The sequence below is a fragment of the Fukomys damarensis genome, unplaced genomic scaffold (assembly GCF_012274545.1).
Source record: "Fukomys damarensis isolate Sample0158 unplaced genomic scaffold, DMR_v1.0_HiC HiC_scaffold_17, whole genome shotgun sequence".
Classification (NCBI taxonomy): domain Eukaryota; kingdom Metazoa; phylum Chordata; class Mammalia; order Rodentia; family Bathyergidae; genus Fukomys; species Fukomys damarensis.
Genome location: NW_022900929.1, coordinates 42,582,672 through 42,608,757, shown reverse-complemented (window position 1 = coordinate 42,608,757; position 26,086 = coordinate 42,582,672). Strand labels below are relative to the sequence as shown.

The 26,086-nt window shown below is 38.4% G+C and overlaps 1 protein-coding gene across 1 annotated transcript; it reads left to right on the top strand.

The window, feature by feature from the left end:
* Positions 1 to 5,118: 5,118 nt before the first annotated feature.
* Emc7 (ER membrane protein complex subunit 7) lies at positions 5,119 to 25,213 on the top strand. The gene is made up of 5 exons (XM_010624608.2): positions 5,119 to 5,413; positions 10,015 to 10,134; positions 20,064 to 20,202; positions 21,847 to 21,927; positions 24,750 to 25,213. Exons 1-5 carry the CDS (start codon positions 5,181 to 5,183, stop codon positions 24,900 to 24,902), a joined length of 726 nt encoding a protein of 241 aa, XP_010622910.1. The 5' UTR covers positions 5,119 to 5,180; the 3' UTR covers positions 24,903 to 25,213.
* Positions 25,214 to 26,086: the final 873 nt, after the last annotated feature.

Genomic DNA, 26,086 nt, shown 5'->3' with positions numbered 1-26,086 from the left:
ACCTCTTGAATGACCAATGATGTTGAAAAACAGTGACTTTTTTCGTATATTTATTTGCCATTTCTATTCTTCATCTGAGACATATCTATTCATTTATATGCCAATTTTTGGACTGTGTTTTGATATTTGGGGGAGGTCTGATTTTTTTGAGTTCTCTGTATTCTAGATAGTAGTCCTTTGAGGAGCATCTGGCAAAAAATTTCCCCCCACACTGAGTTGTCTCTTTGTTGGTGGTTTCTCTTGCTGTACAAAAAAGCTTTTTAATAAGATGAAATCCCAGTTGTTGATTCTTTGTGATAGTTCCAGTGCAATAAAGTTTTTGTTCATAAAGTCTGCCTACACCAATATCTTTAAGAGTTCTACCTATTCTATCTTCCAGCATTTTCAGTGTTTCTGTTTTAATGTTTATATCTTTGATCCATTTTGATTTTAGTTTAGGGCAAGGTGAAAAATATGGGTCTAATTTTAATCTTGGGAAAATGGAAACCCAGTTTTTCTAATATCATTTATTAAAGAGGCTGTCTTTGTTCCAGTGAAGGTGATTGGCCCCTTTGTCAAAGATAAGGTGGCTCAGTATGTCTGGAGTTGTTTCTGTATCTTCTAATCTGGTCCATTGATCCTCAGGTCTGTTTTTGCCTGTACCATGTTGTTTTATCACAGTAGCTTTATGATAATTAGTATAGTTTAAATTTATAGCTAAGTATAATTTAAGTATATAACTACATATATAGCTTAATATAATTTCAAGTCAGAGGTTGTGATACCCCCTGTCTTCCCTTTTTTGCTCAAAATTGTTTTGGCTATTCTAGTTCTCTCATGGTCCCATATGACTTTTAGGATTGTTTTCTCTAGCTCTGTGAGATATGCTGTTGGGATTTTGATTGGAATTGCATTAAATCTGTATAACAATTTTGGAAGTATGACTATTTTCACTATATGGGTCCTTCCTTTGCAAAAGCAAGGGATATCTTTGCATTTTCTGATATCCTCTTTGATCTCCTTTTTCAGAGTACTGTAGTTTTCAATGTACAGTTATTTCCTTTGTTAGATTCATTCCTAGGTATTTCATTTTTATTTTGGGGGTACTATTGTGAAAGGTGTTGTTTCCCTCATTTCTCTCATTGAGTTTGTTATTCCCATATAGGAATGCTATTAATTTTTGAGTGTCGATTTTGTATCCGGCTATGCTACTGAATTTGGATATTAAATCTGTAGGTCTTTTGGTGGAATTTTGGGGTCTTCTATGGAGACTATCAGGTCATCTGCAAATAATGATAATTTAACTTCTTCCTTTCCTATTCTATTTAGTTTCTTTCTCTTGTCTAATTGCTCTAATGATTCCAAAACATTGATATATTGAAAAGAGTGGTGGCAGTGGACAGCCTTGACTTGTTCCTGACTTGAGTGAAAGCTTTCAGTTTTTCTGTTTAGTATGATGTTGGTTATTGGTTTGTCAGATGGCTTTTATCAGATTGAGATAAAGACTATCCCAACTTTCTGTATTTTTTTTTAATCATGAATGGGTGTTAAACTTTGTCAAACCATTCTTCTGCATCTATTGGGATGATCATATGGTTTTTGTCCTTCGCTCTGTTGATTTGTGTATGTTGAACCATCCCTGAATCCCTTGGATAAATCCTACTTGGTCATGGTGTATCATCTTTTTGATGATGTGCAGCATTCTGTTTGCCAGTATCTTGAGGATTTTTGTATCTGTGTTCACTGAGGATATTGGCCTGTAATTATCTTTTTTGGTCGGATCCTTTCTTTGGTATCAGGGTAATGCTTATTTCCAGGAATGAACTGAGAGTAATTTTTCCTTTTCAATGTCATTAAATAGTTTGAGAAGTAGCACCACTTATAGGCATGGGACACAGGACCCAGACCACCACCCACTCCCACTTTTCATTCTAGACTACACCCGTAAAGACAGACCCTCCTTTTCTCAGCTTACGTCTTGTTTTGGTTTCATTTTTTGAGACAGGGTATCGACACATTGTTCAGCCTGGGCTTGAACTTATGGCAATCATCCTGCCTTAGCCTCTGAGTGCCAGAATTATAGGTGTGAGCCACACACAGCCATTATGTTTTTAATAACTTTATAACTCTTTATATAAAATGTCACAAGATCTTTTTTTCCCCAGTATTGGGAATTGAACTCAGAACCTTATACTTGCCAGGCAGGTGCAACACCACACCACTGAGTTATATCCCCAGTCCTATAACTTTTTTTTTTTGGTATCGGGGATCGAACTCAGGTCCTTGTGCTCTGTGAGGTGCCAGAACCAATTATGTGCACATAAAAGGTGTGGAAATACATACATATATTTGTATGACATTGTAGTTGTGTGTAATCAATGTATCAATTCAAATTATGGAATTTAAGTGTTATTTATATATTACTATTTACTATGCCAAATAAATATGTATTTGCACCTCTTCATGCAATTGGAGATATCTATCTATATATGTATTTTTTTAATGTATGACTCCTCTTGTAGATAACTCAGGAAAATGCCAAGAGTAATTGCCTCTTGAGGACTGGGTGACTGGGGGCTGGGGGAGAAGTCTTTTCTCCAAACTCTTACATTTGGAATATTGTAACATGTGACAAAGTCCATCAAGAAAAGAGCAGTAGGAACACACCTATAGTCACACAGATCATCTCTCTGGATTATTTTAGCAATCTGTTTAAGAGGTATGAGGAACAAAGTAGGGCTGGGGAAGTCATTAGTAAAAAAGCATTAATGACTGAAAAGAAAAATGTTAAAGAGCGAGGGAAGGATCTTTGGAGGGAAATACAACCTACCAGGTCATACTCCCAGCTACCCACCTCTTCCAGGCTCACCTTCTACAAGCCATGCCTGTGAGTCCATGAGGCTCTTGGGGGATATCCCATATCTAAACCATAACAGAAAATAAAATAAAGAATTCAAGAGCCAAACATAAAAAGCAATCCATAACAATACCCACACAGATGTGGTGCAGCCTTGGGAAAAATATTGTTACTAAAGGCCTTCCCACTGGTCCTGTATCTGTTAGGTACATCACAAACCAAATATAATCAGGACTGATCTTTAATTTTTCAGTCCTGGCCCAGGGATGTAGCTCTGGGCACGTTGCAAGCGCAAGGTCCTGAGTTTGATCCCCGGTAGTGGAAAAGAGAAAAATTTTCAGTCCTGATTTTTACTTTTTAACCCTTGAATATGTTGCCTGCTCAAAAACTATGCAGATTTTAAAACAAGCAAGATGCAAACAAACCTTTTTCCACATACAGTTTCCTTGCAAAAATATAAAAGATTTGGTAAAGAGTCATTTTTTTCCTTCTGAGCAGTCTTGTTCATTCCAAAGATCTAACCATTTTCTGAAAACAAGGGAAAGCACCCCAATGTGGCAACTGCTGATGCCAGGAAGTGTAGGGGTGGCCCCAATAATCTGTGTTCTTGCTGTCCACTGGGGGTTAGAGTATTGGGTCTTGTACTATACTTCCAGAAGCACACTCTAAGGGTACACAGGGCAAAAGCATGCATTGCCCTTAGCAATCTTCCATGGAGATCTGCGGCAGAGAGAGCCATTTTTAGGGTAACAAAAGCTTTGGGCAAGTCACTTTCTTAATTGAAAGGACTGGAGCATCTGATCTGTCCTCTGAGATGTTGGGTATAGCTTCAGCAACTGACACTGGCTGCATGCCACCCTCCAGTGCTGTTATGCTTACTGTAAAGCATTCACAACAGGATGAATGCTGCAAAAATAAAAGGAAGAATCATGATGAAAACAACATTAAGCTTTTGAACATGCAGTTGATAGGCCATTAGATAGCAGGTCTCTCATTCAAACTGTGAACTTTAGATATTGTTATGATTTAGATATGGGTTGTCCCCCAAGTCTCATGGGCTCCCATGCAGACTTGTGGAAGGCGAGCCTAGATGGAAGAGGCGAATCACCAGGGGTACAACCTGGTAGATTCTTATGTTCCTCCTCAGTTCCTCTTTTTGCTCTCTGCTTCCTGGCTGCCATAACCTGAGCAGCTTTCCTCTGCCCAAGCCCTTCAAGGCATGTCTTCTTGCCTTGGAGCTGGTCAACAACGGACCAAAAATGTGAGCCAAAATAAACTTCTGTTAAGACATGACTACAGACTCTAGCACAGAGATAGTGACCTTATACCTAAGACTCACGGTGCTATCAGGAAGTTTAAGGACTCTGGCTTTATGGATATTACTATGTACATAAATCCTTTTATCTTCCATTGGTTACATAAGCCCCTGTCATACAGCATCTATTCTTTCTCAATTTTAACAGAAATTTCTAGAATCTTGACTGCTTTCCCATTTAAGCTCCCAGTGAATTATCTGAAACACCGATTCAGAGCTATCTGATTGTCTTCCAAATTGCAATTTCAACGACCCCGCGTTAAGTCTTTTTACTTTTGCAGTTCTTGAGTTCGAGCTGACTGACAACAATGTAAAGTCAGTTGTTTTCCACCAAAGGCAACCCTGGTCAGCAGTATGCATTTTTTCCAGCTACTTTCTATGCAGAGATTTTCTCACAAAGGAGAGTTTTGTCATCCTATACCTCTAGAGCAGTCTCGCTGGAAGCGTTCCCCATCCCACCCTATACCACCAGGTTATCGCATTGAACTACATCCCCAGTCCTTATTTTTTTCATTTTGAAACAGGGTCACGCTAAGTCACTAAGTTGCCGAGGATGGGATCGAACTCGCTGTTTTCCTGTCTCGGCTTCACTTGCTGGTATCACAGGAGAGAGCCGCCATGGCGGATAGGGAAGTCTTTTTCTGGACCTATTTTCTCACGAAGCCAAGTCTTCTTTGCAGACTACTTCAGAGCTTCACCCCTCGTAGTCTCATCGCCCGTTACTCCCTGAGGTCTTGGGCCTCTGAGGCTACCAAGACAACACACACGTCACCGCCTTCACTTTGTGGGCTGACCCCACACCGGTACTTGGCCTACATTCGTCTCTCCTCCTTCCAATCCAGAACTCGGGAAGTTTGGGGCAGTTCTTCTGCCTCACTTCCGCCTCGTTGATCGATTAGCCGAAGCTGATTGGGCCCCACAGCTCGACCCTGGATTGGGCGCATTGTAATGACGACATCGGCTGCCGCGGCTGCTGGGAGACGGGGAGGGCTTCCGGGGCTGAGGTCCTGACTGCTGAGAGCTCCTGTCATGGCGGGCGCTCTGTGCGGCTTCTTTGCCGTCCTGCTGCTGCTGCTATCAGGGGATGCCCAGAGCTCGGAGGTGCCCGGGGCTGCTGCGGAGGGATTGGGAGGGAGTGGGGTCGGCCTGGGAGATCGTTTCAAGATTGAGGGGCGTGCAGTTGTTCCAGGGGTGAAGCCTCAGGACTGGATCTCCGCGGCCCGAGTGCTTGTAGACGGCGAAGAGCACGTCGGCTTTCTTAAGTGAGCATCCTCAGGGCAGCAGGAAAGCTGTTGGGGTGGAGGTCGGAGCGAGTTTCAGTAGGAGGGCTAAGTGTCAGAAGGGGAAGCGTCCCTGGCGCAGAGTGTAAGGGCAGGTGCTGCTGAACATTTAGATTGGGAGACCTAGGGGGCAGCCGGACCCTTGCCCTTGTGCGCCGGGGTCTCAGAAAGGAGGATGACAGACCCTCACCCAAGGCCCAACCACTGGGTTCAGTTATTTTCAGCACCATGTTGGCTCTCGTATGGTGCCGACTGCTCTTGGCCCTTGGGGACAGGTTGACTTTTTGTCTCTCTGGGTTTTTCCTTTTCTATCTCGTCTGGTTTCTCTACAATCTCTTCGCTTTTTGCCTTCATTTGAGTCCTTTGTCAACTTCGTGTTGTGTAGAAGATGCTAAACAAGTGGTAATTCTCAAAGCCCAAAGGGTTTTCAGTGATGACATAGACTGGGAGGCTAATGTTACTGTTTCTAAAATTAACGTGCCCTGAAGTCCCTAAGTCCCTAATCAAAGAACTTTTTTTTATGTCCTGGATTGGGATGATGGTTCTTTTTACGCTTGGATTCGTCGGGGGATTTGCAGAATCTCATTTGTCACTTATGTGAAACTACAGTCTACTTTGGTTACACGTGTTTTTCATACCTAGCTATTACTAGAAATGGGGTTTCTGTCAATTTTAAAAGAAGGGATGCATTTCTTAGCCCTCCAGTTTGGCAATACTCTGCTTTTCATTCTCTAGGCACAATTATGAAGTTTTAAATCTTTCTATCACTGCCTGGAAAGTGAATTAGTGAAATGAAGGAAAATCAAAAAAGAAGTTTTTTTGGGGGGATGGGTTTACACACCAGTAAATGGAGTAGACCACTTAAATGTGAACATTTAAATTTGGTGTGCAGATTTGTTCAGATTCGTCAAGTGCCCTCTTGAGCAGTTCTACCTCAGGTTAATAAAAATGACAAATTTACAACTGGTATTTTCAGGCTCTTCGCATTAATCTGGCATTAGGGCAGTCTTCAGAGTTTATTCTAATTAATGATATTTTAGTGATAAAACTTTAATTAAGCTTTGGAAAAGTGGCCTTAATTGACCATTTAACTTCTCTTCTGCAGTATACAGTTCACTTGAAAAGTGTTTTATTTTTAGGGTTAAAATAATGTATTAGTAATGTATTTATTGAAGAAATAAGAAACTTTTTAAAAAGATTTACAAGATGGTAACAGTGCTTAACATTCCATACCTTTTTTCAGGTTTTAAAAGAAACATTTGACCTGTTCTTAATACTAAAATACACAATACTTTATAACTTGCCCTTTTCATTTAATATCTGTGAACAGTTTTTAATATCATTCATGGTCTTAGTACATTATTACCGTAAATATAGAAAAGCTGATAAAGAATTAATATGAGGAGTTTATGCTTTCTTGGCTAATGGAGATGGGGAGGAAGTGGGATTGAAGACTACTCATGCCATTCTTTACCATCATTACCATCATTTACCATCATTTACCACAATTTATTTAACCAGTCCATTGTCTTTTTCTGAACTTGGGGATTTTGAACCTTCAGGCTAGCTATGTATATAAACCACAATTTATTTAACCAGTCCATTGTCTTTTTCTGAACTTGGGGATTTTGAACCTTCAGGCTTCCAAACACTTGTTTCAAACCATGTAGGGAGTGTGGGAGGGAAACACCTTTGAGCATAGGCCAGGCACGTGGCTGAGGATGTCTATGTACACAAGAGTTTGTCAACATCCTGGGCAATGGGGTAGACACAGAATAGGAAAATGCCAGGGGACCAAAAGGAAAAAGTAATTAGGAACTAGTGAGTAGCGAGATATGGGGGAAAAGGGATGTGTACAAGCTGTTGGAAGAGGCTGGGGTGCAGGTGGACAAATTCAGTGCCATCAAACAGGAAAGTCCGTGCAGCCAGAAGTCTGTGCACGGGCTCTACTGTCACTTGCAGTCCCTTCTGGATTGTGAGCCCCCCGCCTTTCTGCAGCCCTCTATTTTTGAACTTTAAATTGTTTTCAGGGTTTTTTTTTTTTAACATGGCTAGGGTTATATACATACTATATATACTATAATTTTTGGAATTTTTTATAATAAAAAATTTCAAACATGAAAAATATGAGTCCTTGAATACTCACCATAATCTACTGTTTCATTTCGTATCTTCTCTGCAACTCATCTACTTTTTTTTTCTGGAATATTTTCAAATTGCCCTAAACTTGACATAGTTTCACTTGTAAAAGCATTTATTTTATGTATCTCTAAAAGGTAAAGACTTGAACAAAAACCACACTGCCATTACAGATTCAGCAAAATAAATAATCCCTTAGTATCATCTAACACCCAGTCCATTTTTGTTTCCCCAGTTATCTAAAAAAGGTCCTTTTATATAATCGTTCTTTAAAATCAAGATCCAGTAGAGTCCATAGTGAAGAATACATATTTTGTTGTAGTTTGTTTTGAGTCAGAGTTTTGTTATGTAGTTCAGGAGGGCCTTGAACTCATGGCGATCCTTCTGTCTCAGCCTCCTGAGTCCTGGGATTGCAGATATGTGTCACCATGCCTGACTGGAGTACATTTTAAAACTACGTTTTAAAAATTTTTATTATAAAATTTGTGTTGTCTCCTTAAGTAAAATATTTTCCTTAAAAACAAAATGCATATTTACCTTTTCTTTAATTCTGTGCAGTTACCAGCTTCGTTTTTCTTTTTTTCTGGACCCAGAATGTTTTTTGTTTGCTTTTTTTTATATACTGGAGAGTGAACCCAGGTCCTTTGCACTGAGCTACATCCTCCCTCCTCTTTTAATTTTTAATTTTTAGTTTTTTCATTTTGAGACAGGGTCTCAGTCATGAAAATGCCCAGACTGGGCTCAAAGTTGTGTTCTTCCTTCTTGGGCCTCTCAGCTTGTTGGGATTATGGGCCTATCCCACCATGCCAGGCTCAGAAAAATGTTTTCAAATTGGCTTAGTGGGGTTCCATCAAGAAGCAGAAGATGCACTCAAATAAGAATAATTCAAAGAGAGATTAATGAAAGGATAAAACAGTATTGTCCCAGCATAAGAAAACAGCCAGACTGTGCAGTTCCTTGGGAGCTTACAACCTCATCACTGTTAACCATCTCTAAGTGTCCAGGAAGAGGGGACATAGAGGTTTTTGGAACTAGAAGGAAAGAAGGGCTGCCTTCGTAGGGGCTGTGTCCCTGAACACAGCCAACCCAAGTGCCCACTCAGTGATAAAAGTCATGAGAAATTGCACGAAGCTTATTTTTTTCCCCCTTCTTGCAGTCTGTGGAGCGAGGGTTGGAGAGTGAGTCGGGAGGACAAGGGGAAGATGTCTACCCAAGAATAGGTTAACACAACAGATGTTTACATTTTGATTCTGTTTTAGTTTAATGTGTTCCTTGAATTACTAAGGAACCCTTTTTCTTTTTACCTTTTGGTAAATATTGTGGATGTTATCAGGATCAATTATTCCTTTAACTAGGGTCTTTAACAATGACCCTAAAGATGAAGAATTATTTTATCATTATTATGATGGGGGATTTTCTGACATAGTCCTTTTCAAACCACTTGTTAACCTGAAGCAAATTTTTCCCTTGGAATGGCTGTTTTTCATTTTCCAAAGACATTAATTTTTACCTGCCAAATTATACCAGTTCTTAGAGTAGTTTTTCTAAATTCAATGGGTTTAGGAAAAATCAGTAAGGAGGAAAAGATGGATGGCTTTGAATACATAAACATTTTGTACTTCTACACATCCAAAAAAGAAGTAACTAAAGTAAGTTGGTCTGTTTATAAAAGGAATAAATGCTATGTAAATCCTTTTTATTGTTTGTAAAGAAGAAGAAACCCCAACAAAATATGAGTTAAAAAAAAAGAGTACCACCCCCCCACCCATCCCAGGTACCAGGGCTTCTAATAGAACTACATTCCCACCTCCCAGCCAAATATTGAAATAAGGTCTCCCTAAATTGCTCAGTTGCCTAGGCTGGGCTCGAACTTGTGCTCCTCTTCCTGTCTCAGCCTCCCAGAGTGCCAGCATTACAGACATGTACAACCATGTCTGGCTCAGAATGCCATTTTGGGGGTAGCGGGTACTGGGGATTGAACTTGGGTCCTTGCATTTCAGAATGCCATTTTAAATAGTAAGGACTCGTTTAGGAGTTTGGCAAAATAAGGACTCTAATACTGTAATAACATATTTATTGCTTCCTTTTAATGACTAGGAATGGTGCTCCTGCTACCTGTCATTTCTACACATAGAAGGAATAGTTGTACTTCCTATGGCAGGGTTTTCTGCTACTAGTTTTTGGTGGGGGTTGTTTGGGTTGTCTCATTATATAGTTGAGCCCAGGCTGGTCTCATACTCACAGCAATCCTCCTGCCTCAGCCTCCCGAGTGCTGGGATTACAGGTGTGCGCCACCATGCATTGGCTATTTGGGTTTATTTTCTTTGGTCAGATGATCTTCATGTTATGGGGTGGGATAATTTTAGAAATTAACAGAGGATTTAAAACATAAGAAAAGACTAAGCTGTTGATTGGCATGACCAAATAGCTTTTTTTCCCCCCAGGACAGACGGGAGTTTTGTGGTTCATGATATACCTTCTGGATCTTATGTAGTAGAAGTTATTTCTCCAGCCTATAAGTTTGATCCCGTCCGAGTAGACATTACTTCAAAAGGAAAAATGAGGTGAGGGCATCTTACTTAATTTTTACTGAAAGCAAGGCTGTTGAATATCTCATTGTGCGTTCCTTTTAGAACTTATAAAGGTTGAAATATTTTCTTATTTGAACTGCAGTTACTCCTTAAAACATTTAAAATATCCTTATGTTGTTTAAATATGAACATTGATAACATGGTGAAGTTGAACTTCTTCCTGCTGTGGCTTAAAATTTATTTCAAAGTTCATAGTGTGATTATGTCGAAAAAGGTAAGATTATTAAAGGAACAAAAGCACTGAAAGTTATAGTAAAAATGTAATTTTTAAAGTTGGAAATAATTTAACTTTTCAAATTGAAAATATCCATTTTTCATTTGAATAGCTTGATACTTATTAACTTATAACTTGATACTACTTTGATCTAAACATTTCTGTATGTCCTCCTTTTTGGAATATTTAATGTGCAGTGGAAATTTAGTATTTCTGGAGAAATTTATAGGTTACATGGCAGAGTTTGTTTCAAAGTGAGGATAATGATAAAAAGATGAAAGCACAATATTTGAGGTTGGCAGAGTAGGACAGTATTGTAGTTTTGAAATTGAGGTAAAAGAACTTTGGTCTAATTTAGGCTGTGATTATGGACTAAAAAAACCTGTTTGAAGTTGGCAGTAGTTGTGTGGATGTTTAGTCTTCAGATTCAGCCTTCAGTTATAGAAGAGCAAATTTATAGGCACTGTGTCCCCTCTTGCACAGTGGCCCGCCCTCACACTGTAGGGTGTAGGGTGTACTTCTTTCCTACTACTAGTTGGCCAAACTCTCTCAGCAGAGCCCATCTCTCTTCTTACCTTTAATAAAACTGCTACTGTTTGAAAAACAAAAGCAAAAAAACTCAAATGTATTTGTTTGTTCATTTTTTATTGTCTCATGGCAATAATAGCCTCTTTGGTCTAATCTGACCAGGAAGTGTACGAAAAGTATATGAAACAATTTTAAGTGATAATGTCTCTTTTTTGCTTGTATTATCACAATATTACTCTAGGTTGCTATAGTGAGATGTAGGTCATGCAAAGGAAAAAATATTTGGGACATTGGAAGAGCCTACTGATCTTTTTGTTATGTGTCAAGCATATTTAGGCTGATTTTTAGAGACCTAAAACTAAGCTGACAGAAATATATATTGTATTTACTCCTAAAATATTTTTCTTCTTCTTTGCTATTTTTTTGATATTGCATATTTTTAAGATGTAATATATAAATGGGGCAATCTCATTCTTTATATTAACTGCATATTTGTCCCTCGATGGATTTACCATCACTTATATAACCAGCTTTTATTGATGAATAAGTAGTGTTTTTTCCCTCCTATTGTAGCATGTATAGTACATAGGACAGTGATCAAGATAATTAATTCTTGATATTATTATGAAGGCAATCCAGTAGTGCTCCCAATAAACATATTCTTTAGAAACAAATTTTTCCCTCCTATTTTTCAAATAAAATGGTTGAATGTTTGTTTTATTTGCCCAACTTCTTGTCATATTTCTTGTTAGAATGGAAAAAACTTCAGTGGAAGGTAATACTTTGCAAAATATTTTTGTAATTTTTTTCTGTTTGTTTTTGTTGTTTTGCTAATACCATGCTGGTTTTATCACTGTAGCTTTGGTAGTATAATTTAAAATCTGCAATGGTGATGCCTCCTGCCTTATTCTACTTGAGGGGGTTGAAAGCAGAGCTAAACACTTCTATTTTTGTTTGTTTTCTCTCAGTCAGTCTGTTATTTGTGTATAGGAATGCTATTGATTTTTGAGTGTTGACTTTGTATTCTGCTATGCTACTGAACTTGGTTGTTCTACTGGACTTGATTATTAATTCTAGGAGTCATTTGATGGAGTTTTTGGGGTCTTCTGTGTAGAGTAATACGTCATTGGCAAATAATGATAATTTAACTTCTTCCTTTCCTGTCCATATTCTTGTTATTCCTTTCTCTTGTCCAATTTGTCTGGTTAATGTTTGCAGAAATGTAATGAACAAAAGTGGTGACATTGGGCATCCTTGTCTTGTTTCTGATTTTAGGGTGAAAGCTTTCAGTTTTTGACTATTTAGTATGATGTTGGCTGTTGGTTTGTCATAGATGGCTTTTATCAGATTGAGATAAAGATCATTTATTCCAATTTTCTGTAGGGTTTTTGTCATGAAGGTCAAACCATTTTTCTGCATCTATTGGTATGATCTTGTGGTTTTGGTCCTTGCCTTGTTAATGGGGTATATTATATTTTTTGATTTGTGTATGTTGAATCATTCCTGCATCCTTGGGATGAATCCTACTGGGTCATGGTGTGTAATCTTCATGTTGATTTCCTGCATTCTGTTTGCCAGTATCTTCTTGAGGATTTTTGTGTCTATGTTCATTAAGGATATTGGCTTGTAGTTCTCTTTTTTGATTGGATCCTTCTCTGTTTTTGGTATCAGGGTAATGCTTGTTGCAGGAATTAGCTTGGGAATATTGCTTCCTTCTAAATTTCATTAATTTGATGAAAAGTGGCATTACATCTTTTCCAAATTTCTTATATAATTCAGCAGTAATCTGTCAGGACCTGGGCTTTGCTTTGTTGGTAGTTTTTAAATTACTTCTTCAGTTTCATTGACTAATATTTGATTGTATAGAATTTTTATATCTTCTTATATCTTGATTCAGCTTTGGTAATTCATACATATCTAGGAATCTGTCCATTTCTTCAGTGTTTTTTATCTGGTGCCTGTTCTGGTTCTTTGAAATCACAGAAGGCTGTTCCTGACCTCTTGTTATGAGGTTGGGGCCTGAGTCATTCAGCCTATAATCTGGGTGTTTCTTGCCAGCCTTACCATAGCTCTCTGACCCTAGATGTCTCCCACAGTTGTCTGTCACCCAGTCATTGTGGGATCTCAACATGGAAGGCCTGAGATGAAACCAACCCAGGGCTACTCCAAGTCCTGGGTTCAATTTTCCCCTCCCTAAAATGGCTTCCAATCAAGCACTCTCTCCAGGGAACACAGCAGTTGCTTGGACTGGAGTCACTCACCAGCTGTTATAGTGCACAGCATTCACTATTCCACTGGTACTTTTTTCTCTTGAGGCCTCCAGTCACCTGCTTTCACTGTGTCTGTTTAGATTCGATTGTCTCTCATGCCACAAACTAGGAGAAACTGCAGATTGCCCTCTCCTTTTTCTTCGTTGAAGTCTGTCTCTTCGCTTTCTCTGTGGGTTCCAGTTTTCCCTTCAGATCCCTCCTGGGTCCCAGGGATCTACCTCCCTCCTTTTTTTTTTCTTCCCTGAGTTATTTTCCAGTGTCTGGATTCCAGATCTGCCTTTTTCATTCCTAATTGTGCTGATTTGGGTGTTTTTTTTTTCTTCTTTTTTTATAAGCTTGGCTAAGGATTTGCCTATGTTATTTATTCTTTAAAAGAACCATTGATACTCTGTATTGTTTTTTACTCTCAATTTCATTAATTTCCACTCTTTTTTTTTTGGTACCAGGAATTGAACTCAGGGCTTCATTCTTGCCAGGCAGACACTGTACCACTGAGCTACATCCCTGGCCCTTCTGCTCTGATCATTATGATTTCCTTCCTTGTAGTAGGTTTGGGTTTGGACTGTTGTTGGTTTTCCATTATCTTGAGATGGCACTGTGATCTGATAGTATACATGGGATGATTTCAGTTTTTTTTCATTTATTTAATCAGGCTTTATGGACTACCATGTGGTCTGTTTTGGAGAATTTGCTGTGCCCTGATGAGAAGAATATGCATTCTGTTATAGTAGGCTGGAACACTAGATATCTCAAGTTCGTTTGTTTGAAGTTATGGCTGAGCTGTGGTATTTCTTTCTTAATTTTTGGTTTAGTTGATCTCTGTGAAAGTGGGGTACTGGGGACACCCGCTGTTAGGTAAAAAGAGCCAAAAACCAGGACAGACCAGAATCATAACAAGCCTTTATTAAGGGGTGAATCTGCAGGGCTGTCTCTGAACAAAGGAGGAAAAAGCAGCATGGCAAAATAACTTCTTTGATAGGAGTGGGATGGGGTTAGCCTGAACTGGGGTGGAGTTGAGTGAGGTGGTATTAAGAGATTGGATCAGCCTGTGACATCACTAGGAGGGGCTGGTGACATCAGTAGATGCTAGGAGATAACAAGTATCAGGTTACTCTTTTGGCGGGAGAAGAGGCATGATGGAAAGAAGCCTGTCCTTTGTTGGGAGAAGTCTTTTTTGTGGGGGTGGGGTCATATTTTAACATGGAGGCTGCTCTTCCCTGTGGCAGCCATCTTAAGGCAAGGGAAATCTAACACCCATTATGATTGTGTTTATGTTTATTTGACTTTTTATGTCCTACAGTGTTTGTTTATGAAATTGAGTGTGCCAGTTTTGGGGATGTATACATTTACAAATTGTAATCTCTTTGTGTTGAATTGTTCCTTTAACTCATTATGTAGTGGCCATTTTTGCCTCTTCTGGTCAGCTGTAGGTTGACGTTGACTTTGGGAATGAAACTGCTACCACTTCTAGTTTTTGGGGTTCTGATGCATGGAATATTGTTTTCCACCTTTTGATTTTTAGTCTATGAATTTCTTTTGGAATTAAATGAGTCTCTTGATTGCAACAGACTGTTTGGCTTTTTTTTTTCAACACAGTCTGCCAGTTTGTGTCTTTTATTTAGGGAGCTGAGGCCATTTACTTTGAGAGGTATTTGCCTTATTTCTAGAATTACATTTATTTTCTGTTCTTGACTGCTTTATTTTTTTCCCTTTTTGTTTAATTATACACATTGCATGATGTATTCATTCCATCCAACTTTTTGTTTTTGTTGGCTTTGTTGTCTGTCTGGGATAGTCTTGAGTAATTTTTTGGAGTGCTAGTTTGGTGTTAATGAATTTCTCAAGCTTTTTTTTTTGTGTGTGTGTGAATGGAATGTCTTTATTTCTCTATCAACTTTTGTTTTGTTTTGTTTTTGCTACCTGGGATTGAACTCAGGACCTTGTGCTTACAAGGCGGGCAGCAGAACCACTGAGCTAAATTCGCAGCCCTCTATCAACTTTTAAAGATAATTTTGCAGTAGATATTAGTCTGGGCTGGAAGTTTTCTTTTAGGGCTTAAAACACTTCAAGAACAACTGGCTTTTAAAATTTGTGTTGAAAAGCATGTAATTGTAATGGATTTATCTTTAAAAGTGAATCATTACTTTTCTCCAACAGATTTTAAGAATCTGTCTGTGTTTGGAATTCTGGGACTTTGTGATGTCTCATGGTAAGCTTCCTTTTTCATTGTAGTTATTTGGCATTCTGTAAGCCTCACTTACCTGTATTTTGAACTTGGAAAGTTTTTTGCTATGATTTCTGTAAACAGATGTTTTTATTTCATGGTGTTATCTTGTAATTTTTCTCCTAACTCCAGTTAACCTTACCTTGGTCTTCTTAGTGTTATATGGTAGCTGTTGGGTGGCTTTTCCTTAATCTGTATTGTTTTTAAGATTTTTCTCAGAGTATATCAGCATGTGATAGCATTTTGTCTGTGATTACTGAAACCCTGTTTTCACCTTGGTCATTTTTGCTGTTTATGAATTCAGTAAAATCTTACCTCTGCGATTTTGGTTTGGCACCTTTTCATGGCTCGTTTCTTTAGTAAATTGTCATTCATATCTTGAACAGATTTGGTCAGCTCTTGTAATTATTTTGTTTATTCTGTAGCCACATTGGTCACTTTACTAGTTCTGTCTTTCAGGTTACATTGTCTTTGAGCTTGTTTAGTTTCTTTGCTTCTTCTCTGTAATCATCTAGAGCTCAGTTGTCTGGTGTTGATTTTCTTTCCATAGGTGCCCATTTGGTGTGCTTTGGGAGAGCTGGGATTCTTGGGAGGCATGTGGTTGCCTTGTTTTTTAATGTGTGTGTGTAGGTCAAATAGTATGAAAAGTGTGTGTTGTTGGTATGAAGATCTCTTTAGTGAGGTTCTGTTTTCCAGTGATGTGTTCTTGGCTTTATTCGTGAAGGGTTTTTTTTTTTTTTTAACACTTCAGCCTATTCATTTTAATTGGGTTCAACCCTATCACTGTGTTGTCAGGAGAGAATTTCTACTGGTTATAAGAGCATCAACAGATCCAACCATGCATATTAAAACTTGTTTTTATACTTTCACCCTGTTATCATTGCCCCTTACAGTCTATACCAGTGATCACTGGCAAACCTTTTAGAGCTTTCAATGATACAGACAACCCGCTGCAGCATGTGTGACATAGATTCGCCACCACTGACCTATTCTATACTGTTTTTGCAGTTAGTCTGCGATATAGAGGGAGAAAGGAAATGGAGCGGTATAAGTCAGTAGGAGGAGAGGGAGGTAAGAGAAATACTATATTTAAAAAAAAAAAACGGAGTTAGACTCTGTTGGAAGTATTTTACAGTATTGAGAGGGTGAGGGGAGAGAGGTAATAGATTGGAAAGCTGTGAGGTTGTCAGAACCTGTTAATATAATTGTGATTTGTTTTGTCTGAGTACTGTAAGCACTCAGATGACCACGAACGGTACCATTCGATTTAAAGCACTGGTCTGTTTCTATTCTCCTTTATACATATATAGGTACCTGTTGTGTATATGTTGCATGAAAGGTGGAGAGGGAGGGAAGACAGGAGATGGGTAAAATAAGAACAAAGAGAGTAGAATAGAGAGGAAAGAAGGTTAAAAGAAAAGGACAGAGAAGTGTAGAGGAAAAAATTGAAGAAGAAAAAACACCTTACATACAAGCAGGAATTGAAGAAAATAAAAAAAGAAGGGAAGGTGGACAGAGAGAATCCAGAACACACAAGCAAGAAAACGCAGAAACCATGCAGTGTGAGCTCGAGGGTCCACACAGTTCCTTCCTTCTGTAGTCCGGTGGGCTTGCAGCCAAACCAGGCAGTTTCCCTAGGCCTGCTCAGGAGTGCTGAGGGCTGTCCGTCGCCTTGGGCCCACCCCCTGCTACAGGCCTAGCTTTGGTCGTGGTAAACCGCTGTCCTTGCCGTCCTTTGTCTTGTAGAGAGATCAGCCACCTCAGTTAATTTGGGAAGAGGAATTTGTGAAGTAGTTTGCCTGACACCGGCTCTCCTTGCCTTCTGTCAATGACCTGTCATTCTCCCTGCCACCTGGCATATCCGAGCTCCTCTGCGTGTTCTGCCTCCCTGGGCTTTCTGCCTTCCTGGGGCTTTACGCCTAGTGTTTTGCCAAAAGTTCACTGGCCCAGTTGACCCACTCTGTTCCTTCGAGCTCAGATCCTGACCCTTGCTGACTCAAGAGCTCTGCTTTCCAGCCTGCCGAAGGAGGCACAGTCCCCGGGCTTGGCTGAGGGTGTCCTTTTACCCCATGTAGGATGGTGGGCCCTAATTAGGATTTCCCACCCTGCACTTGTATCCTTCCAGTCTTTCTGGAAACAGGAAAGCACCCACTCTAGACGACTATGCAGGTCCCCTCACCTCACCCCACCCCACGTCTGCAGGGATGTGATCTCTGTGTCCCTGCCTGAGGTGAAGGTCAAGGCAGCCTTAAGTTCAAGGTGCTCAGTCTCTCCCTACCTAGGACAGGGGCAGTAGTCGGATGCTGCCTGAACGCAGTGTTCCCTGGTCTGGGGAGGATGACCTGAGGAGAGAGACAGCCTGTTTTTGTGCTGCTGTCTCTCCTTTCTCTCTGGTTAGTGGCTTCCCTGGGAGACTGCAGATTATTCCCATGCAGAGTTTCCTCTTCCAGATGGGAGGGAGCATATGTGGGGAGTCCATCCCAGGAGTCTGGCCCTGTAGTGCTGGCTCCTCACCTCAGGTTGTTAGGGACACTCCCCAGGTAAATGGTGCAGGGAGGAGGCACCTTTTCCTCTTTTCACCAGCTCAGATATTTGTCTTGATCTAGGTGATTTGTATTTCAGAGTGATTTTCCATTTCTGGGTGTGATTGTTTCCTTCATTTCAGAGTACCTGTATTTTTGGTGACTTTCCTCTGTATCTCCAAGGTACATCCTCTAATTAGCCATGTTCGAATCTTATTTTATTGATTAGGAATAGCACAGAGTAGTGAACAAATAATATCTTTTTTTTTTTTTGTAATGCTGGGGCTTGAGTCTAGGGCCCCAGGGATGCTAGGCAAGTTCGCTACTATTGAGCTATGTCTGCACCTGTAAGATCCAAATATTTTAATCAATAATTTATAAACATGCTTTGTAATTTATTTTGTAAGCATGCTTTGTAAATAAGCCTCAAGTGTATATAAAACTTCCATTTGTGACATTTGAATTAAAAATCTTAGAAATGTTGAATAAAATATGATCAACATTTCCTTTTAAATGTATAGCTATACTTGGTATGGTCTCACACATGTCCCAGCTTCTTAGGTATCTGGGGCAGGAGGGTTACAAATTTGAGGCCAACCTGGGTAACTTAGCAAGACCCTGTTTCAAAATAAAATATTTTAAAAAGGCTAGGGTTGTAGCTCAGTAGTAGAGCACCTGCCCTAGTATGCATAAGGCCCCAGGATTTAGTGCCCAGTACTGTGGGGAAAACAATCCTTCCACAAAGTAAGGAAAGTCTACAGGGGATAAACTATAATCACTTTCCTGGGGGGGGATTTTGATATTTCCTAACCAGAAGACAGATATCTTTAGCAGTGTGCAAGTAGTAAGCAAACCTTGATTAGAATTAAATCTTAAGACTTGGTTCCCTTTTGACCTTTGGTACTAAAATGCAAAAGGCCAGACTCCCAATCTGATGTTGGCTGTTAGAGAAAAATCTCACCCCGAAAACTAATAGTTGTGATCCTGCCTTCATTGAAATTTGGAGTATGAATTTATTACTTCTTTTTTTTTCTTTTTATTGAGTTTATTGGTACATTTTAGGTATACAGTGCAGTTACATTCATTATTGGGATCTTGTATCAAATTTATTACTTCTTATAAAATCCAAGAACTTCCAAGCTGAGCAGTTTACAAGATGGTCCCTGGTTGTAACATGTGGATTATTAGCAGAGACAAATGCATAAGCTCTCTGGAATGAGATACTGTAGTATCTATTTACTTAAGCAAGTAAAATGTTCTTACATTACAAAGTTCCCAAAGAGAAAAATCTACAATGAGTCAGACCTCCCCAGAAGTTAAGACAGTAGAATTATTGGATGTAGACTGTAAAATAGTGCTTAAAGAAGTAAGGCTTACTGCTGTCAGAAATGATACACCAAAATAGGTAACATGTTTGAAAAGACAGTAAAATAAAACTACAAAATATAGGCATTGTAATATAAAACACATTGGATATGCTAAGCCACTGAACAAAAATTTGATAAAGTTAGATCAGAAAAAAATTGCCTGTAACATAACTCCCCCTATAGCTTTATTTGCATATCTAAATAAGTGGACAGTGGACATTTGCAGAAGTGAATGGATTGTGTGTGAACCTGGATGAAGATTTTGGTGTCATTACCACATGTCCAGTGAAGAAGAGGTGTTACCAATATACAACTCTAGGGCTTTCTTGAGTCAAATATTTTCTGCAAGATAGCCTCAAAAATTGAATATCCAATAATGTATGTCTTTGGGCATAAAAAAAAATCCAGCAGTTTTATATGTTTGTAATAAATTTATTACTAAATATAATCAAAGATTTTAGAACTGGAAGAATTCTTTTTTTTTTTTTTCATTTATATCTTTTGGAAGAATTCTTATTGAACTTTTGATATAAATAGATTTTAAGAAACATATTAACCCTCCGTAGGCATAGGTATTGACAGAGTCACAGCTACAAGATTCCAAGTCTGAAGTTCTTTCTCAACACATTTGAAACATGCAGATAAAGCTACTTTGTGAGATTTTTGAGATCAAAAGTTTAGATGCCAAAGCATTTTTGAAAAACCCAAATTAATAAAAGGCATTGTTAATATATTAACTATGTTTGTGTTTACTGACATTTTTCTCATCTTTATCAGGGCGAGATACGTGAATTACATCAAAACATCAGAAGTAGTCAGACTGCCTTATCCTCTTCAAATGAAATCTTCAGGTCCACCTTCTTATTTTATTAAAAGGGAATCATGGGGCTGGACAGACTTTCTGATGAATCCAATGGTATGTATCAAGCTAAGATAGAGCATTCTCCTGATCCCTAATTTGCTTCTAGGTTGTTAAAAACTTCAAACCTCTGTGAAATGGAAAACTGAAGCCAGACTTTTGGAGGAAAGGATTACTGTGGGTAATCTGTGAATTTCAGGAAAGTCATGACTGTGGAAGTGAAAAGAATGTAGTGATAATGGCACTGGAGATTGGACATTGAAATGTGCAACAGAAACTGAGTAAATACTTAGGGTGAAATACTTTGGAATGTAAATAGAATGAACGAATGTACTAAGTCACATATGGAACATCTTATCTTATACATAGATATTAGTCCAGTGATTAATATACCATCATTTATCAACCAGCCCTTGTTGATGGCACAAATAAAGTTTTCTTTCTACTCTTTTAATATGTGTAGTGAACAGAGAAGTTATTCTGTAGTAAGTTAAGTAGCTGGTATTATCAAGAAATGGATATAATATATTCTTTAGAAACAAATTGACGCTTTCTGAAAATTGAACTCTTTCTGTTTTGTTTTGTTTTGTAAGACAGAGTCTTGCTGTATAGTTTAGGCTGGGCTTGAACTTGCAGTGATCCTCCTGCTTTACATGGCTGGGATTGTGCTACCACACATGGCTTGAAAATTGAGTTATTATTTTTAAAATGTCTTAAGTTTTTTTGTGTGGGGGATCCTGGAATCAAATCCAGGAATGCTTTGCCATTGAGCTAGATCCATTGTCCTTTTCATTTTAAAAATTTATTTATTTGTTTGTTTGTTTGTTTATTGGAACTGGGGATCGGGACCTTGTGCTTGCAAGGAAGATGGCACCACTGAGCTAAATCCCCAGCCCTCATTTTTAAATTTTGAGACAGACTTCAGTAAGTTACCCAGGGAATATTCTCAACTATCAATCCTCCTGCTTCAGCCTCCTTCAGTGCTGGTATTACAGATGTGTGCTGCTGCTCCTGGTTAGAATTCTCTTAAGTTTAAGCTGGTTGTGGTGGCACACAACTGTAGTCCCAGCGTTTGGAAGCCTGAGACAGGAAGATTGCCATGAGTTCAAGGCTATCCTGGGATACATAGTGAGAACCTGTTTCAAAAAAATAAAATGTCTAAGATTTAATCATATTCCTTGCTGATAGCTATTTAGATCACAAACAGGATTATTGAGGAGGCTGTGCATCCTAAGCTAGTTGCCTCCTACTATATTGTAGGTTCTAGAGAATATTTGTTAATTAGAGATGTTTTCTCTAGGAACCACACAGATATTTGGAAAGAGTAAGTTCAGCTGGCCATTGGAATCATCAGTCCCAATGCCAGATTGAAGATTGAAGAAAATTAATAGCACCATTTGCAGAGTATTTGTGTTAAATACATCTGTAAACTACACAAAGATAGATGGATGGCACAAATAAGAATTGAGATGTCAGAAAAGCTGCACACTCAGGTTAGACTCTCTTGCTCTGACACTCTACACCAGTCAGGAGATGGTACCTTGCTATCATCAGAACCAGTTCAGAAGAAATGGGGTAATTGCTGCAAGTTCTGTGTACACGTTTGAAATTCTAGTTTCACTATTGGTTGTTAAATGCAGTTTTTGTTTTATAAACTATAAAGTAGTGGGAAATGATTTCTAATTTTTTTTTCTTCTACAGGTTATGATGATGGTTCTTCCGTTATTGATATTTGTGCTTCTGCCCAAAGTGGTCAACACAAGTGATCCTGACATGAGACGGGTAAGATGTTTGCCCAGGGCTGGGGATTTTGGCTCAGTGACGCTGCTCCTGCCTTGCAAGTGCAAGGTCCTGAGTTCGATCCCCAGTACCACACACACAAAAAAAGATGTTTGCCCAGCTGTTCATTTTTGATCCGTATTCTAGTGATTGGTCTTTTCCATTGTGGCTGGATGGCTTATTTTTTCATCTTAACTAGTTCAGATGCAAAAGTCATCTAACAGTTTGTATAAATACAATATTATGTTACTGCATTTAATTAGCTTTTTTCCGTTGGGCAAAATAAATTCACCTGATTTTTGGCTGGGAAAGGCCCATGTTTTTTATATAGCTAAAGCATTCTACTTAGCCCTAGGCTCTCTGTGTGCCTCACTTGCTAAGTAGTTGAAATACATAACCTTGGTTTAGTTCATCCAAATATTTTGCAAATTATTGCTCCTTTAATGTATCTTTACATAATAAAACCCTCTTCAGAGTTCATACTATGTTTATGTGTTCACGAAAAAGAAGTTCAGGTAGACAAAGGAGGCTAAACAGAATAGTAGCAATCAAACTCTTAACACAAAACCATCTGCTTTTGCACAGGGGAAAGGAGCTACTAACTAGGATGCTTCAAGTTTAGTGATACCACTTTCTCTTAGAATTTTGGCTTCTAGGCTGGGGATTTAGCTCAGTGGTTCCGGAGCCTGCCTTGCAAGCATAAGGACCCGAGTTCAAGCCCAGTACCACACCAAAAAAAAAAAAAAAAAAAAAAAAAAATTTGGCTTCTATATAAAGTCACTTTTTAAAAAGCTATTGTCTATTCTTATGCCTAACAACTACCAAAAGACTTCTGTATGAGGACAAGGTCCTCTACTGTTTTTAATATTTTGATGTGTTGTCTTATTCATTCCTAACTCCAGACTCTGGATACTGGGGATACATAAATGAATTACAGGCTATCTCATCAACAAGCTCATACTCCAGTTAAATGTAAGACATAGAATTGATTTACAAAATACTCTATTGCCACCAGGGGATTTTGTGGTTTTCTTTTTTAAATGGGAAAATAAGAAATAACATAAAATGATTAAAATGTGTTCGTTAAGGTATGGTGATTAAGTTCTATAGAATGTAAGGCATCTTTCACATCTGAAATGGCAGAAAAAGCTTTTGGAAAAAGAGAGTTTTATGAAGGTTTGAATGTTTTATTGCTAAATTTTGGCATCTTTGCCTCAGTGTTGGTCATAAAGTAATGCATGCTATGCAATCCTAGTCTCTTTGATGCTGATGAACTCTGTAGCATCAATAGAAAGAAACATCAGAAGTCACATTTGGTTCAAAGGTCATTATTGGCAAAGTGCTTTGTATATAATAGACATTATAAAAAGTTGTTTGTCCAGGAACTTCAGAATTGGACAGATTCAAGCCAGGAATGATGGCACACACCTCTCATCCCAGCACTCTGGGAGGCTGAGGCAGAAAGAGTGGAAGTTCGAGCCCAGCCTCAGTTACTTAGTGAGACCCTATCTCAAAATTTAAAATTCTTAAAATGGGCTGGGAATATAGCTCAGTGTGAAGGCCCTGGGTTCAGACCCCAGTACTGAAATATATACTTAAAAATTTGATGATGTATTTTGGTAGGGACTCGAGACCTGTTACCATATATATTTAATTGCTGATTATAAGGCATGTTAACATACTTGATTTAGATGTATAATTTTTCTTTTCCTGGCCTTACTTGTAAGACTATCTTGTCCTTTAATATCTGTGAATAAATTTTGCCTTTGGGGAAAAAGCCTAAACTAATACTTTTTTAACAGTTTCCCATTTGAAATAGTAGATAATGTGGTATTTGCTGGTTTTCCATTTCTTTTATTCATTTTGTTTTGTTTTGTTTTTTGAGACAGGGTCTAACTATGTAGTTCAGCCTCACCTTGAACCCACTATGCAACCCAGGCTGGCCTTAATTCACAGTAATTCTCCTGTCTCTGCCACCCAAGTGCTGCGATTACAAGCATGCTCCACCATGCCTGGCCTGCTTTTTCATTTCTGAACCAAAATACAATTTAAGTGTTTTTAGAAAGTTACATAAAATTTAAATGAAACATACATTACATTAATATTGTTTTAATATTGACAAGTACTTTATAGTTGTTAGTTCATTAAGGAGAAGGACAAAAACTCAAAAGTCCTAAGCCCTTATCCTGTTGTGCCTGTGACTTATTTGTAACACTCGCACCACTTTAGATGCTGTTATTGAAGTCACCCAAGCCATAGAGTACTTAGGGATTTACAACTGAAATTTAGGAATCAAGTCTGGGAAATACTGCAGTGTCTTCCAAACTGTCCTGGTACTTTGATGTATTTTGTTAAAGACTGATACTCTGATTGTATACATCTAAAGAAAGATGAACTTAAAAAATACACACTAAGATAATAAAGCCTAATAATCAGAAAACAAAATAAGATAGACATACAATCAAATACATTCATTATCAGGAAATGTAAGCTGAATCAAACACTAGGCCAGCATATATCAGACATTTGCTAAGGATCGGCATGTTTAGTGGTGTAAAGGGGCTGTGAAACATGGTTACTAATGATATTTAGGTAAAGTACTATTTATTTATTTAGGCTAAACCCAAACCCCCACACATGCTAGCTCCACATTGAACCCAACTGCCATTCCCAATGAAGTACTTTTGAGTGTGACATTGCATTATTACTCAGGACCAGTGAGTTTGCCTGTTACTATTCCTTTTCTTCTTTACTGGGAAGTGTTAGGATTGAATTATTGGAAAGGTCCCAGTGCCTTTCATATCTGGTGCTTTTTCTCTCTGCAGGAGATGGAGCAATCAATGAACATGCTGAATTCCAACCATGAATTGCCTGATGTTTCTGAGTTCATGACAAGACTCTTCTCTTCAAAATCATCTGGCAAATCTAGCAGTGGCAGCAGTAAAACAGGCAAAAGTGGGGCTGGCAAGAGAAGGTAGTCAGGTGGTCTATAGCTGGTATTTGCACAAACATGGCAACACTGGGTGGCATCCAGTCGTGAGGGAAAACTGTGTGAAGTAACTACTGTAAGCTTGAGTCATCCTGAAGTTGATCTCTTACAACTGTTGTATATGTTAACTTTTTAACACATTTTGTACTTGGTACATAAGAAAACCCAGGTTTCAACCTTTGTCTGTATGAGGTCAATATTGATGTCACTGAATTAATTACAGTGTCCTATAGAAAATGACATTAATAAATTATATGAAGTACTATACATTATGTATATTAAAAGAAGTCTTAATCCAGAGATCAAATTATCTTGTCATTTTTTCACTTGTTTCTTTTTTCCTGACAGTTTTCTTTTATTATCTGAAGCTTGAAATGACCCTTTCCTATTTAAACACAATGGTTGTTATTTTAGAGCAGCATGCACCATGTTTCTTGTGTGTAACCCATACCTTTCAAATTCTCAGCCCATTTTGCCCTGCTATGTAATATTCTCTGATATGTGAGTTTGAACCACATGTTCCTAATATAGTTAAAATTTTTATTATTATAGTTAGCTTCAGAATATGGATATATTAATCAGAATAGAACCTGTTATTTTTAAAATTCTGGTTACTATCTATGGTATTCATTTTACAATTATTACGTACCAACTGTTTGCTGTGATCTGTAGTAGAATACAAAGATGGAGAATTTCCACACACACATGTCTTGGTAGAGCTTATTATATAAGGAGGGAGATTAAAAAATAACAGAATAAATGGCCAGCGGAGGGAAGTACCATGGTAGAAAAGCCTTGTAGAGTCTAAGGATAGCAGATCAACTGTATTGTGATACTGGTGGTGTAACATAGGCAGCTTGTTTTTTTCCTTGGTACTGGGGATTGAATTCAAGACTTTGTGCTTGTGAGGCAGGCACTGAGCCACTGAGCTAAATCACTCTGCCCAGTGTAGGCAGCTTTTAAATCCACTTAATCTTTCTCATTATTGATTCTTAGAGTTGTTGCAGTATAAATTACTACTTTCCAATCAGAAGCATCTAAAAATTCTTTTTAGGAGGTTAAATTTTATACCTTTCCCTTTTGGGTTATTTTAAGAAACTCAAGTCATAGTATTCTTGCAAAGGGCTCCTATTCTCCTGTATTATTCTCCTAATCCTTTCTTAAAATTACTAC

Bases quoted from the DNA above. Each gene is read 5' to 3' on its own strand.
- Emc7 (XM_010624608.2), top strand. From the start codon at position 5,181: ATGGCGGGCGCTCTGTGCGGCTTCTTTGCCGTCCTGCTGCTGCTGCTA. The intron at 5,414-10,014 runs GTGAGCATCCTC...TTTTCCCCCCAG, and splicing joins GAGCACGTCGGCTTTCTTAA to GACAGACGGGAGTTTTGTGG. The intron at 10,135-20,063 runs GTGAGGGCATCT...CATCTTTATCAG, and splicing joins ACTTCAAAAGGAAAAATGAG to GGCGAGATACGTGAATTACA.